General features: G+C 41.0%; 1 protein-coding gene across 1 annotated transcript; it reads right to left on the minus strand.

Annotated features, from left to right (window-relative positions):
• Positions 1–2,483: 2,483 nt before the first annotated feature.
• On the minus strand, positions 2,484–15,800 carry LOC109420658 (serine/threonine-protein kinase TBK1). The gene is made up of 5 exons (XM_019695078.3): positions 14,321–15,800; positions 3,835–4,114; positions 3,685–3,760; positions 2,922–3,548; positions 2,484–2,793 (listed from the first exon to the last, which is right to left on the minus strand). The coding sequence occupies exons 1-5, from the start codon at positions 15,432–15,434 to the stop codon at positions 2,671–2,673; spliced, it is 2,220 nt and encodes a 739-aa protein (XP_019550623.1). The 5' UTR covers positions 15,435–15,800; the 3' UTR covers positions 2,484–2,670.
• Positions 15,801–16,455: the final 655 nt, after the last annotated feature.

Consider the following 16,455-nt stretch of genomic DNA (forward strand, 5'->3'; position numbering starts at 1 on the left):
GTCATTCTTTTGTTAGTAGATTGAAAATCTACTACTGTTTTTCATTTTAGGCCAAAAAAAAATAAAATATTTTACTTATATTGATTTAGCTAAAACTATGATTGTTCGTAGATGATTACTTTATGAACATTTTGAGGTGCCATGTGGTGATATAGCATGCATCCTAGCAAATTCAGTAATGACACGGTAATTTCAATTCGTCAACCCTTTTAAATTTACATACTGCAACAAGTATTTTGAAAAGAATGATTTCAATAGTGGTAAAAACTAGGTATCTCAGAACATCTCTTCCATTTTTAATGTTGCATTTTGAGTGCTATAACTAGGTAACTCGACAATTTTTAAACCATTTATTGTTTTTATCAAAAGTTTAACCCAAAATAGTTCAAAACTTTTGACGTTGAATAACGTCGTTCGGCAAGATATGGGGGTACAATTCAGAAAACAGAAAATTTGAGCATGTAACGAAAAGTGGTTAGGTTTTGACCGCTAATAACTTTGTCAATTCTTGATGGATTTTCAATCTTTTTGCATGAATCTATCAGAAATTTATTTACGCGTCGAATCCATGCTAGGTAAATATTGATTTTCAATAGTAAACTATTGAAAATTTGAGAAAAGTGAACCCATGTTTTATCCAGCCAATCACGTTCGAGCACAGTTTTGGATTTTTCCGTCGACCGCCGAGCAGTATAAAAGATAATCTTCTTCTCCTCTTCCTTCATTCTTCATCAATTCGTCGACGGGAACGCATCGGCGGAGAGCTGTGCAGTTTGCTCCGTTTGCGTTTTCGTTTAGTGTTCTTTTGCAAGCCGAGCGCGGTGGTCGGTGCGCATCTTCGCGCCAGCACCAGCACGAGTGGTCGCCAACCGAATTAGAGACGGAGAAGCACAGCTCGGTTTCCCTGTTTGCATTTTCGCTCTGCATTCTTTGTCATGCAGAGCGCGGTGCCACCGCAGCGGTGGTTGTCGACGGTTGTGTGTGGTCGTACGGTGCGCGGCAGACAATTGGAGTCGCCAACCAGATTAGAGGACTTTGCATCATTGAACACCACCACCGCTACTGTTCCGAATTTGGAAACATACGGAATTGCATCTCCAAACGCACTTGCAATTATTTTGCAAATCCAAACAGTCCTTTTAAGGGCTATTAAACTATCCCACAAGAGAGGAGACTATGAGGACTACAAATCGAATCGGGTTACGCACAAAAGGCTGAATCACATAAGGCTGAATGATCAAAAGGCTGAAACACATAAGGCTGAATGATCAAAAGGCTGAAAGCATCAAAAGGCTGAAAGATATCAAAAGGCTGAAAGATATCAACATGTTGAAAAGTTTTGAAAGTTGTAGCCGCTTGCTGACCTGGATGTTCATCGTGATGCTATCAGCAATGCGCCGCCGTCAATCAATCCGCGAAAGGTCCGACCGATCCCCGAGGAAAAGCGACGCAGCTCGCACATTCGTTGTGGCGGATCTTTCTTTGGTGGATTTTGCTGCTGCCTCTGCCACCACCGCCGAGCAATCGATGAAAAGTATTCCTTCCTTGGTCTAACGCGTTAGACGGTTATAAGGCGAATGCGCAGCAGCTCCTTTATCGACAACCACTAACGCCGAGCCGACACGGCCGTAAAAGAAGAATGAGCGAAAACGCAATCGAAGAAATGGGCAGCTCTCTTTCGATGCGTCCACCTCGAGACCACAATGACAAATGAGGGAAGATGCGAAGAAGCAGTAGCTTTTATATTCGACGGGAGCATCGAAAATGTGCTCGATCGTGATTGGCTGGAATAAACATGGATTCACTTTTCCCAATTTTTCAATAGTTTGTTATTGAAAATCAGTAAATGTTATTATTGGACATAATTGGTGTAAAGGTTTGCAATCGATTGGTGCCAAAATTTTGAAATTTCATCAAGAAATGGCTGAGTTATTCAGGCTCAAAATCTCCACTTTTAACGTAACGCGGCCGATTTCTGAAAATTTAGAATGACACCCGGTATAGAAAAGAGAGACGTAGTCCTACGTCAAAAAGAGTGGATAGGAACCGCTTTTGTGATTCAATTTGAAATGTTACAGGGAGATGATCGATATTGGATTCTGCATAATTTACCAACTGGCTACAAAGCTGACTTGAGTCGGTTAAGACCAAATCAATTGTTAGTTAGGTTACTTACTTCCGATCCTATCGCCCCCCTTTGGCGTTGCCAAAGATCTCCTGTATCCTGGACTATTGTTCGCCATTGCCAGGAACTGTGTCCAGGCTAAATTTCAGTCGACTTTTTTAATTTCTTCATTGAAGTTGCGCCTCCATGAGCCTCGACTGCGATGTCCTGCTGGATTTCAATCTATTGCTTGCTTCCAGATTTCGTTTCGCCATATAGGTTGATCGACCCACCTACACTTTTATGTACTCTGAATAATATTGTTTTGTTAATTTTCGATGTGTTGGGACGATTATTCGGATGAAATTGAGGGATGCGATTGAAAAATAAAGGTACTTTATATAATACATTGTATATAGAGTGAATCAGAACATTGAATATAAGCACATTTGCACGAAAAGTACATAGTTCAAAAGTAAAATAGGATGCAACCCGTCTGGGTTGAAAAATAATACATCTAACAAGTCAGTAGGCCACAGGCCAAATCATCGTGGATTAATAAACACTCAGTTGGAAATAACCTCCTCTTTAGGCTGCTCATCGTTAATGGCAAGTTTGTGTATTTTTTCAACCAGCTCACTGTTTTGCACTAGAACCTTTTTGATGTCCCGATTGTAGTTCCACATGGTCTAAAATAAGGGATGAAAAGGTGAATTTACAAATAATTCATTTCCATCATTTCCCGGAAGCCGTTTGCAAGGAAAGAAGGGAATGGTTGCTTCCGGGAAATATGTTACCACCACTGACAAGAACTTACCCTCAAATAGCACATCATCTCTTTGGATTTCTTCATGCACTCGATGTTTTGCTCGTTGACGGTCCTCTCGTTTGCAATCTTAGATACCTCGCCGTCGTTTTTGATATCCTCCTTCAGGTCCTCTTTGATCTGGACCAACCGCATCCGGATATTGTACAAGGTTTCCTCGTGAGAGCTGACATCTTTGAGTAGGAACTGCGTCTGCAGGAAGATCGTTTGAGCCTTTTTGTACCAGTCGGCCAAGCATTCGGCTTCCAGTTCCACAGCCGGACGCACGTCGTCGTTTAGCAGCGTTTTGACTCGCTTTCCCGTTTCGGTGATTTTGATTTTTTCCAGTGCATGAAATTGTTCATCGTTGTGGGTGAGTGATCGAGTGGCGCGATCACGTAGAAGGTGCTGCCAGGAATCTCGCAGCCGGTCGACTAGATATTTGGCCTTTTCGTTAACGCGATTCTTGTTGGGGCTTCGGAGATCACGATAGGCAGTAATCCACTCGCGGATCAGCGATTCTTCCACGACGAAGCGGTTATGCAGTTGCTGGACGGGATCCGACACCCGTTGGAATGTTGCCTTCAAGGAACTCATCTCGGTATGGATAGTGGACGCTTTATCCTGGTATGTTTCGTTCTGCAAAGAATTGGAAATCAGGTGGATTAGTCATTCTGATATAAAGACAACATTATGATGTACTATTTTGCTATTATTTTTGATAAATAATAATAATGCAATTATTATCAGGCCTATTAGTTGTCCATAAACTTACATTGGAAACTGCAATTTCAACCAGATCAGAAATTTCCCAAATTGAGCTACCAACGTCTTCCTGGTGTTTCACGCGTCTGCAAATGAAAAAGAAAAACATATGCAACGATCAGTTTTCAATGTCACGCTTTCCATCCATCAGTTCCCTTACTCGCACAGCTTTATCAGCTGGTTCTTCAGCAGTCCGGCAAACTGTTCCACAGCCTTGTTCATCTGGGTGTCCAGCAGGGAGAAATTCTCCACTCGGCGTTTGCACTCGTGCCCCACGCTACACGCTACCTTGGCCAGGCTGGCATCGTTCTCCACCGATACACCGCTCGGGAACGAGGGGAACTTGGGCAGATCCAGCTCGCCGGGAAGCGTAACGTTGTTGTTCTCGATGTTGAACAACATCACCGGATTGTCCGTAGTTGTAGTCGGATAACCGCGAGCTGTAGGAGATAGAGTAAAATAGAAGGTGAAATTGACTGTATGTTATTCTTACATACGACCACCACACGAAATGCAAAATGAACGAAGGAAGCATTGTCACGCTTTTTTGCCTATACTTTTAGGTAATACGGGAGACCGTGAGCGACTATCGAACAGCAGCGGTGGTGCAAATTGGTGAAACGACAAGGAGCGTCCAACATAGCTCTGGTCCTCACGAATTCCTATCTCGTGATTCCACCTATTAATCGATGACAAAGACAAAGCTAAGAGTTCTGCGCTTAGCTGGTAGTGCAGCCTGGGCAGTTTTGTCCTTCTGACTGTAGTATGTTACTTGCGCATCCCTTGCGCTTTCCGAAATGTCAGACGACAATGAGCCATTTTACGAGACGTTTCGGATCAGCTGATCGCTCATTTCATGAATGAAAATTTGACAGGAGGTTGCGCCCAAGCCCGTCCCTACTAACAAAAATAGCTGTATAATAGCTTATAGAGCAAACTCTCTTGGAAGAAAGCTCACATAAACTCTTATACAGCAAAAACGTGAGTGTTAATATCAATATCAACACTGTTGTCGTTTCGTAAAAAAGACTATCGAGAGCCGCAGGGCTCGACGAAAGCGATGACAATATAAATCGACAATGATTTTTCATAAGGGCCTAACTGACTTGATCGATTTCTCTTCGTCGACTCTCTCTTTCGCTAATAACTTGATCAAAACAAACAAAATCATTGATCTTTTTGTTTCTATAGCAAAATATAGTCGTCTTCTTCGCATTTCAACCAAAAAATCTTTGAAAAACTCAATACACAGTCTGTGATAACACAAAGAGAGGATCGATGAAGAGAACTCGAAAATGGGGTCTGGTACATTTGGCATAAGGCCGTTTGGCATAAAGACATTTGGCATAAGGACGTTTGGCATAAAGGACATTTGGCATAAAGGACGTTTGGCATAAAGTACATTTGGCATAAAGGGACGTTTGGCATAAAGGACGTTTGGCATAAAGAATATGTGAAATATATTTTCCCTCTGGAGAATAATTAAAGAACAGCCTTCAAGCGAAAGAAGGCAAACTTGTTGTTGGTGCATTATACTGGATCTCTTATTTTCGAAATAACCTTTTGCTTCCATGAATTTGATTGGGGAATGTTCCTTCTTTTGTATATAGGCTGTTCATCATCGATACAACAATTTAGATTCCGGTAATGGTTCTTTCCAGCAAATTATCCTTGTCTGCATATTATATCCATAAAAATTAATACATTATAATGTATTATCCTTCTTTGGAATACTTATCATTCTTTTACGTTAAGTATGTAGTTCACTTTTTACTGAAATCATTTTATGCCAAATGTCCATTATGCCAAACGTCCTTTATGCCAAATGTCCTTTATGCCAAGTGTCCTTTATGCCAAACGTCCTTATGCCAAATGGCATTATGCCAAACGGCATTATGCCAAACGTACCAGACCCCGAAAATGTCAGTTAGGCCCAAATGAAAAATCAGTGTCGAAATATTAGATATCAGTCTATTCAGAAGCCTAGCTCAACACAGTCGTTTTACAGATAACTAATCCTAATCGAAAGAAGCTCTTTATCTTTGGCCCATATCGATCCGCGTCCGCCGTAGTTAGTCCGCTTAAGTCTTCCACTTTGAGTTTACAGATACCGTACATAAAACTTACTTCAGCTAGATTGATGAGGCACGTCCCGAGCGTCTGTTCACCAAGGAGGTGTGGCTCAAACAGTGTCTGTTCTGGCATCCAGCGGCTGAGTATGAAATGCTCCTCCACCGGAAGCTATACCTAACGTGGCAGCCCCACGGTGGATAGGGGATATTAAACCAACAAACAATTTTTCGCGGAACCCAAAAAGCGTTACCGAAACCGAAAATGAAATATTACAAACTGATTCAATGGCAACGACTTTTAGTGCGAAACAACGGACAAGAATTGGAATTTTGAATGCATTAACCCTAGTCAGCCCAGCAGGGTAAACTGGCACAACTAGCCAATAAGGCATGCCGTATGAAGCTTGAGATCTTAGGACTGAGCGAAGTCCGTTGGCCGAACTTTGAAGAGGTGAACACGCTCCTCGCTACCATGAAGTTGGTTTTCTGCTCAGCGCTCACGTCCATGCTGCGCTCATGAAGTGGAGGATAATTGCAGCCAGATCCAGAACACGGGTTCGAAACCTTACTATGATCCAATGTTACGCGCCATGGTCTCGGAGAAATGAGCGATAACGGAGAGCTGTTTGCAGATTGGTGAATCGCTCTTTCCCCATCGACCAGTGCATAAAGTGACATAAGTTTCCCGTGATGGCATCACGGAAAATCAAATCGAACCACATCTGCATCAGCGAAAAATGCAGACGGAGCCGTCTTGATGTACGGAACAAATGTAGCTCCGACATTGCGTCCGACCATCATCTCCTAATCGGCGAGATCCGACTGCGCATTGCGAGGATCCATCGACAGGAGGAGAAAACCGGGCGCCGGTTCAACACACGCCGACCGGCAGATGCTGTGGTGAAAAGGTCCTTCGTCGAGTAGCTGGGGAACCGTGCTGCGGATATTCCGGAAGGTGGGAGCGTGGAGGAGCAATGGAGCGCCCTCAAGAATACCTACATCGCCATCGGCGAGAATAACTTGGGTGAGCTACGCACCCGGAGAATGCAGTAGATCACAGATGATACCTGGACGAAGATAGAGGAGCGATATAGCGAGCAAAAACACGAGGAGCCAAAGCCGTAGCCCGGACGTGAAACGCTCCTGTAGACGGAACATAAGAGCGCGAACGGACTCCTTAGCCGACTAAGGCGAGAAAACCACAAATACCTGCGACATTCGTCTCTTCTACAATTTTTCACGTCACGTTAGTAGAACTACGGTGCCCGTGAGAGATACATTTATTTTATTTGACAACATCTTCGGCTGCATGCCGCACAGACTGATCAGCTAGACTTAATTCTATTTTTAAACACTAATTTACTTATATTAAAATCAAACGAGTCACACACATCATTAAACAACCTACAACACGAATCAAACGGGCTGTGATATCCGTAATCCGAACGATGAATGGGAATCCACAGCAATCTTGAATTACGAAGCCGGCGGGCAATTTGGACAACTATTGACCGACCCGGCTGACCAACTGAAAAGCTGGTTCAAACGCTTTGGAAATCTTTTTCAAGTGCCGGCCACGCTACCAGCATCTCAGCACGATCCTCCAAGAGTTCAACGCATTACATATCCGTGTAAACACTGAAGCTTCATCACATCAGGTGATAGAAACAGCCATCCGTAGCATGAAGCCGAACAGAGCCTCGGGGTCGACTGCATATCAGCCGAGATGCTCAAAGTTAACGCCGTAGTATCTGCACAACTGCTGCATCAATAGGACAGATCGGTGAAGTACTAGATTTGTAGTAATGAGCTGAATTTTTGTATGGTGAGAAGGTCAATTCTCCGTTTCTGCAATGAAATGGTGCAAAAATCGTGGGTATTATGATTCCTTGTCTAATTTTATGCTGTTTGAGTAAAACTTTGGGCAACAGTGTTGTTGTTTTCTCCATTTCTTGCAACATAAACAACATAGTTATCCAAAGTTTTGCTCAAACAGCATCAAATTAGGCAACGAATCATAATACCCACGCTTTTTGCACCATTTCATTGCAGAAACGGAGAATAGGACAGATTGGTGAAGTACTAGATTTGTAGTAATGAGCTGAATTTTAGTATGGTGAGAAGGCCAATTCTCTGTTTCTGCAATGAAATGGTTCAAAAAGCGTGGGTATTATGATTCCTTGCCTAATTTAATGCTGTTTGAGCAAAACTTTGAGTAACCGTGTTGTTGTTTTCTCCATTTCTTGCAACATAAACAACAAAGTTATCCAAAGTTTTGCTCAAACAGCATTAAATTAGACAAAGAATCACAATACCCACGCTTTTTGAACCATTTCTTTGCAGAAACAGAGAATTGACCTTCTCACCATACAAAAATTCAGCTCATTACTTCAATTCTAGTACTACGATTCTATAACATTCCCCAGAAAACCATTCCCCAGAAAACCAATCCCCAGAATTCCATTCCCCAGAATGTACCATTCCCCAGAAAACCATTTCCCAGAAACCCATTCCCCAGAATGTACCATTTCCCAGAAATCCATTCCCCAGAATGTACCATTCCCCAGAATTCCATTCCCCAGAATGTACCTGTAGTGGCAATGCCCACTCGGTAAAACTACCGAACCCTCTCAAAGGGTTCTCAAATGACATTGATCTTACTGAGTGAATATGTAAGAATAAAGTTCAGTTCTTTTAAGACTACGAACGTAACCGGTCGCACTAATAGTACATCCGAAATGTCTTCTTTTTATTTACTTTTTACGGATGTAACAGTGTCGACGAGGAGAAATGTGATTTGAACTTGGTATGGGCGTCATGACCCCTGGTAAATGCTACCTTTTGGCGTGAATTTTCCATGCAAGTTTTTTTATTGGCGATAAAGCGTGCAAGTGTTTTTTTTTTTTCGTTATGTCGCGTGTTTCACATCAATATTTGTGTGTTTGTGCTTTTAACGTGATTTTTTTCGTGATAGTGGATGAAGGAATCCGACTATTTTTTTCACGTGTGTGCTTTTGGAATAATATTGTAATTCATTTTCCTTGTGTGACCTGTTTATGTTCATACTTTCACGACCGCTGGTAATGTCTGCTTTTGGCGTGATTTTTGTAGTTTTTATTTTATTTTATTTTATTTCCATTGAAGTGTAACTGTGCCGTGCCAAGTTGTTCATAAAAAAATAATGAATATTGCAGTGAATTTATTTTTCTGTTTTTCGGTGTAGCACTAGCGGGGCGTATAAAAACCCCTTTTCATGCCTGATTTTTGTGCTCGCCATTTTGTTTTTACGAAGCAGAAATGGATTTTTTTTGGTGCGGTTTTGGTTTCAATGATGAATTGTAACAGGAGACTTTTTGTTGTACTCCATTTTTTTGACGACTTTTGTTACACATACCTTTTTATATGAAGACCATTTTCATTTCATCAACCGAACGAAAATGCCTTTTTTATTTCGGCTATCAACTGTGACATCGGAGTAGTATAATCGGTAAAACCGACGCTACTCAACTGTGAATATGCGTTGTTTTGGTATGTGATGACGTTTGGAACGAAGCAAAGGAAAAGACAGAAAAGTGCATTGTTTTTGTTTCGAGATATGCTTTTGCTCGGTGCTTTTACAACAAAGTTGTTTTTTCTTTGCACTGCGTTCGCTGCATCAGGTGTTTTTTATAACTATGTTGTTGGATACGCTACTATGGATGTCGGCAATCTACGGCGGCCTGCGCCTTCATCCCCTCAACGATTTGCGGAACCGTCGAACCCGTGTAGTCGTCTGCTGCCGCGAGAAAGTTCTGTGAACCTACCATAGCATTTTGAATATTCAGTACCGTTTGCTGTTTGTTGGAGGAGGAATTTCGTCCCATTGCTCGTTGGGAAGTTTCACATGAACAAGACGACAAAGCTATTAGATGTCATCGAGGACAACCGACAGCAGGATGGAATACCGGATACAGTAGTGGACAGAAATACATAGACAACAACCTTAGCGAAAATGTTATGACTGAAAATATTCAGTATTCGAATGGTTAAAATGTTTGTTCATTGTGTGCAAGTGTGTAAATATGTGCATATTTTGCTTTCGAGGTTTTAAAGGAAATAAATTTCAATTGTATAAAGCTTGGACTAAAGGGGTAAGGACTGTAGTGGCAATGCCCACTCGGTAAAACTACCGAACCCTCTCAAAGGGTTCTCAAATGACATTGATCTTACTGAGTGAATATGTAAGAATAAAGTTCAGTTCTTTTAAGACTACGAACGTAACCGGTCGCACTAATAGTACATCCGAAATGTCTTCTTTTTATTTACTTTTTACGGATGTAACAGTACCATTCCCCAGAAAAAAATAAAACTATTGCTTTAATTAATATTGGTATTAATAGCTAAAAATCAAATATTTATTCGTAAAAAATCACCGGAAGAAACATCCTGCCAAAAATTCTTATTTGACAAGAAAGACTTCGGAAATAAGCATGATTTGCCTTTATAATTTAGGCTATTGGTATAATTATTGGCATCGCAACTGCTTACTTTTTCAACATACATTTTTCCTTCTTTTCTGCATAGGCTGTTCTTTCGAATTGTACTTTTCAGTAAATTATCGGCATCAGAACTTTTTACATTTTCTACGTAGTTTTTTCCTTCTTTTCTGCATAGGCTATTCTTTCAAGTTACACTATTCAGGTCATTATCGGCACCACAAGCACAGGTGTTTAGAAATTTAGAAAAAATATGAAATAAATATAACAGCAATTTTAACACCGGTGGAGGCTGTAATGCCCATAATTTCCCGAAAAGTGCAATTCGAAAGAACAGCCTATGCAAAAAAGAAGGGAGAATCAATGTTAAAAAAGTAAGCAGTTGCAATGCCGATAATTTCTTGAAAAGTGCAACTGGAAAGAACAGCCTATGCAAAAGAAGGGAAAATTTTTGATAAACATATAAGCAGTTGTAATGCCAACAATTCTTATAACGACTCAAACATTTTTTTTAACGAAGAAGGAAACGTAACACTCTGATAATTTCCATCGTACATCGATTTAACGGTTTATTTGAAAATTTGAGAGTTGACCAACTGCCAATTCGCGGCGCTCGCATAGTTTTTGTTTGAGTTTGACGTTTGCTCACTACTGCCACCCAGTTGATGATTGGCCAAATTCAGTCCTTTTAGAATTAAGCGAACCTATTTCCGAGACTAAAATTTAAATCGAAAAATGTTCGAAGTGTTACGTCTGTTTGTCTGTGGTGACATTGTTTTCCTTGCGGCATTCAAAAACCCAACACTGTTCCTTTTTTTTAAACAAGCTTTTTTTTAGAATTTAGGCAATTGGTACAATTATTGGAATTATAACTGCTTTCATTTTCAACATAGACTTTTCCTTCTTTGCTGCATAGGCTGTTCTTTCGAATTGCACTTTTCAGGAAATTATCGGCATCACAACTGCTTACTTTTTCAACATAGATTTTCCCTTCTTTTCTACATAGGCTGTTCTTTCGAGTTACAATGTTTAGGCTAGTTACAATCGGCACCACAAGCACAGGTGTTCAGAAATTTGAAAAAAAAAAATAATAAATATAACAGCAATTTAACACCGGTGGTTGTAATAATGCCCATAATTTCCTGAAAAGTGCAATTCGAAAGAACAGCCTATGTAGAAAAGAAGGGAGAATCTATGTTGAAAATGTAAGCAGTTATAATTTAAAATTTTTTACTAATTGCCTTAATTTTAAGAAGAATATTGTTTAAAAAGAAGGAACATTGTTGGGTTTTTGAATGCCAAAAGGAAAACAATGATACTTTTTCCCTTCTGTTGGCATTCAAACTGCTTATATGTTCACTTTTTCTATTCCATTCCATAGTATTGGAATAATGATGAAAGCCCTTCTCATACCGCATGAATGAAGAGCCTTTGAAGCGAATAATTAGGAACAGCCATTGGGATGGATCCCTCCAACCGTTTGCAAAGAAAAACGTGGTCAGTTGAGTCTTAAGTATCTTGTACACTGAACAACATCAGAAGAATATGCGTTTTCTCTGTAAATTTTGCACATCACTTTTAAAACGTTATTCATCGTAAAACAAGTGCTGCACAATTTTCACAAATCTGTCAAAAACAAAACATTTTATAGCAACGCAACTAACAGTTTGTGAACTTTCAAGATAGGTTTAAAGATCAACATGCAACTGTGTACAATGGTAATTCAAACGTTTACTATTGTAGAATATTTTTATGGATATGTATGTATGTATACATTTTTACCTTAATTTGTTTCATATACCGTACAAGAAATAGATATTTGCTCGTAATAACACTATAATGTTAAAATCCTTGCCTTTAATACTTATGACACACATGTGACACAAGAATCACTGTACAATTGCGCTTGAAATGAGTTGGAATTTTCTTGACACTGCGTACCGTTGTACAGGAATAATACTCGTATCACATGTTTGTCCGGGGTATAACATATCATTATGATCAACATTTTACTGTTTGTGTATCGAATTAAACTTTTTAGCAGAGTATATTAAGCTTCTCTGGGGAATGATACATTCTGGGGAATGGATTTCTGGGGAATGGTGCATTCTGGGGAATGGATTTCTGGGGAACGGATTTCTGGGAAATGGTACATTCTGGGGAATGGTACATTCTGGGAAATGGTTTTCTGGGGAATGGAATTCTGGGGATTGGTATTCTGGGGAATGGTTTTCTGGGGAATGGTTTTCTGGGGAATGTTATAGAATCTAGTACTACACCGAACGTGCCCCATTGACCTTCTCACCATACAAAAATTCAGCTCATTACTACAAATCTAGTACTACACCGAACGTGCCCCATTATTCTATTCAATAGGACAGATCGGTGAAGTACTAGATTTGTAGTAATGAGCTGAATTTTTGTATGGTAAGAAGGTCAATTCTCCGTTTCTGCAATGAAATGGTGCAAAAAGCGTAGGTATAGGGCATATCGATGAAGTACTAGATTTGTAGTAATGAGCTGAATTTTAGTATGGTGAGAAGGTCAATTCTCCGTTTCTGCAATGAAATGGTGCAAAAAGCGTGGGTATTATGATTCCTTGCCTAATTTGATGCTGTTTGAGCAAAACTTTGAGCAACAGTGTTGTTGTTTTCTTCATTTCTTGCAACATAAACAACTTAGTTATCCAAAGTTTTGCTCAAACAGCATCAAATAAGACAAGGAATCATAATACCGACGCTTTTTGCACCATTTCATTCCAGAAACGGAGAATTGACCTTCTCGCCATACTAAAATTCAGCTCATTACTACAAATCTAGTACTACACCGAACGTGCTCCATTATGATTCCTTGCCTAATTTGACGCTGTTTGAGCAAAACTTTGGGCAACAGTGTTGTTGTTTTCTCCATTTCTTGCAACATACCTAAACAACATAGTTATCCAAAGTTTTGCTCAAACAGCATCATATTAGGCAAGGAATCATAATACCCACGCTTTTTGCATCATTTCATTGCAGAAACGGAGAATTGACCTTCTCACCATACTAAAATTTAGCTCATTACTACAAATCTAGTACTACACCGAACGTGCCCCATTCCCTAAGAAAATCATCGGCCTCAATGAAGCACAGTACAGGGCATTTTCGTGCAGAGTACTGCACAACGGTATTTTGTCCGACCCCATCCGGGACGTCGCTGGAGTGAGGCAAGGATGTATACTATCACCACTACTGCTTCTCATCGTAATCGACAAGATCCTGGTGGATTGATCGTGAACCAAATCGTGGGTTGCTATGGCAACCCATTACAATGAAGCACCATTTAGGTGTTTAATGACTTCGGACTGTTGGATGACGTTGCCCACCTAGCTCAATGGCACTGTGATATGCAGAGTAAGTTCGATGATCCTAGCGATGATCTACTAGCCGATCGCTCTTCCGCGTCAATGTTAACTGCTGGGCAAGCAGTAGAGAATGTTGAAAGCTTCCAACAGCTTGGTAGCCAAGTGGCGACCGATGGTTGTACTAAGATCGACATAGGTGCTGCACGAATCTAAAAGGTGAGGGCTGCCTTTGCGCGTTTAAGAAATGTTTGGAAAAACAATCAGATTAATCGACACACCAAAATCCGAAATTCCAACTCAAACGCTAAATCTGTGCTGCTGGACGCCAGTGAAACCTGATGTGTATTAAAGAAGAACATTCAAAGACTGCACGTCTTCATTAACAGACGCCTGCGGTATACAACTCGTGCACGATGCCCATACAATGGGAGAGCGGAGCTCCATCGTCAATGTCATCAAGAGCCGACTCTAAAAGAAGAGACGAGAAAGCAATCTGCAAAGAAGCGTTAGACTGAAACCCAGCAGAACATTAAAGCAGAGACAGGCCCACAGGCTCATGCGGCACAGTCTCAACAAAGAAATGAAGGAAGACTACAGAAGTTTGACTTCGCCACATGATACGGAGATGTCGGATAATCGTCCAATATGGAGATCTTTCACTTCGGCCCTCTGCACCACCTTGGCCACTCAGGACTGAATCAGGTGAAAAACATGTAAAATACGTGAGTAAAATAATCACTATAGATAAACACTTACCGCTGCTGTTAACACCCACTCTCAGCTCAAACTCTTCCGCCTCCAGGAGCAACAGCTGCGCGTTGTGGGGAACCTTAGTCTGCTCCAGGATGTGCTCCTTCAGATTGAAAAAGCTCTCATCCGGGTCCATGTACACCTCGATCGAGGTGGCCTGGTTGGTGTAGAAAACGTGCAGCACCTTCTTGCTCAGAATGTGCTGCACCACGTAGAAGAACCGATCGAACGACCACATGCGCTTGTGATTTTCCTCCAGCAGACCGGCCAACAGAGGCGTGACGAGAGCCTTCAAACCCGCTTTCAGTTGGCAATGGGGCGGAAGATCGCGAGCCCACTCGATTGGTCCGTTCTCGCTGGTTTGCGTTCCGGCAATGACGCCCGGGGCTTTTTTCGTCGTAATGTGGTGCATGGTCTCCTTATTCTTACGTCCCCCGTAGGGACGGAAGGGAAGGTTCCCGGTGGCCACATGGTACAAGGTAACTCCAATGGACCACAGGTCCACGTTTGCTGTGAAGCTGCGGTTGATTGATCTCCGCAGAACAGCACGTTCGTACATATCCGGGTGGAGATATTCCTCTGTTCCATACAGGGAAACGAACTGTTGGTTCTCCTCCAGTTCTCGTGCCGCTCCGAAATCAGTCAATTTGTAGATGGTTTGTCCATCCTCGGAGATGTATTTCATGATATTTCCTGGCTTCAAATCTCTGTGGACCAGATTGTTATCCCGCAAGTGTTTCATTCCAGCAGAAAGATGCTCCAGCACCAACAAAAACTCCTTTTGTGGCAACCCGTAGGTATTCTCCGGATCATCCAAAATATTGAACAGACTTCCTCCGGTGCACAACTCCATCACAATCACCTTTCCACGACCCTCTTGATCATCTTCGATGTCCAACAGCTTGACGATATTATTATGCTTGACCTTGCGAAGTACCTCAAACTCTCGCATCTGAACGTCGTGAGGTCTCATATGGCTCAGCTGGTTGAAAGTTTTCACGGCCACAGGTTCGCCATTGTGCTTGTTGACTCCTTGGAACACTGCTCCGGTGGCACCTTTCCCAAGAACGCTGGTCGTGCACCACACGTAGTTGGTGGATCCCCGCAAAAACGAATTCATTTTGTTTTTGCTACACTAACGGGATATATTTTTTTATCTCTAGCGCAGGTAGACTGGAAATCTGACGTCAAATTCGATTTTCGCTTACCCAACGGGATATCACAAATTTTTCACTACCTCCAACTTGTTAGGAAGGCCACACTTAACAATCACTTTTTACATTCCAATTTAATATTATCACTCGCTGTTACGAAGGTCGTACAATCAATTTATCGAAATAACACAAAAAAAACCGAAAAATTGCGTCGAAAATATCGCGATTTTTGATGTTGCTGATACTGCTGCAGGCAAATATGGCTGTTTTGCTTGTGAAATTCCCGAGAAATGGGTTGTTGTAAACACGGCGAGCGCAGACAAAAAATGAAGGGTGCATGCACATGCACGGTAACACAAAGTAACACAAAAAACGTGCAATCACGGACCAACAAAAAATATTAGATTATTATTCCTATTTTTTTCCAAATTTTAATAACATTAATTTTGTTATATCAAGCACCTTTGCATACTAAACATTTGTTTAGATGAAGAAAATACCATTGAATGGATATTTTCTGCGGATGTAAACGCCAGTAAAAAAAACAGCTCAGCTGTTTTCTCTCCGAATTTTGTGTGTCTCTGTTTTACAGTGAGTATTTTTTTTGTGTTTTTGTTGCCTAGCGTCGGCTGTCATATTTTATGTCGCACGACATGATGATGATTTTTGTTGCATGGTTTTTAAGGACGATTGAAGTACTAGAGTATCGCAGAAACAAAAATATACAGTACTCGTTCGAAATTTGGTAAAAGTTTCCAGGATTTGTGAAAAGATATTTTTTTCTATATGGGGTTTTGCACATCATATCAATAGTTGTATAAGATGAATCAATAATTAAAAAATATACTTGTAGGGGTATTCAAGTATTTTGGACAGATCGTTACGCGTATTTATTGTCTATCCGGTTGGAATCAAGATCGATATTCAATCAAAAATTGCCATTTTCTTGGTCCACAAGTGTCGCAACTGTTTCGCATCTAGTGCGCT

Source organism: Aedes albopictus, chromosome 2 (assembly GCF_035046485.1).
Source record: "Aedes albopictus strain Foshan chromosome 2, AalbF5, whole genome shotgun sequence".
NCBI lineage: Eukaryota > Metazoa > Arthropoda > Insecta > Diptera > Culicidae > Aedes > Aedes albopictus.

What these genes read in the sequence shown, in the direction of transcription:
- LOC109420658 (XM_019695078.3), bottom strand. Translation starts at nt 15,434, where the DNA reads ATGAATTCGTTTTTGCGGGGATCCACCAACTACGTGTGGTGCACGACC. An exon ending in CAGCTGATAAAGCTGTGCGA is followed by an intron (nt 3,761 to 3,834) that starts GTAAGGGAACTG and finishes TTTCATTTGCAG; the next exon opens with ACGCGTGAAACACCAGGAAG. An exon ending in AGATGATGTGCTATTTGAGG is followed by an intron (nt 2,794 to 2,921) that starts GTAAGTTCTTGT and finishes CCCTTATTTTAG; the next exon opens with ACCATGTGGAACTACAATCG.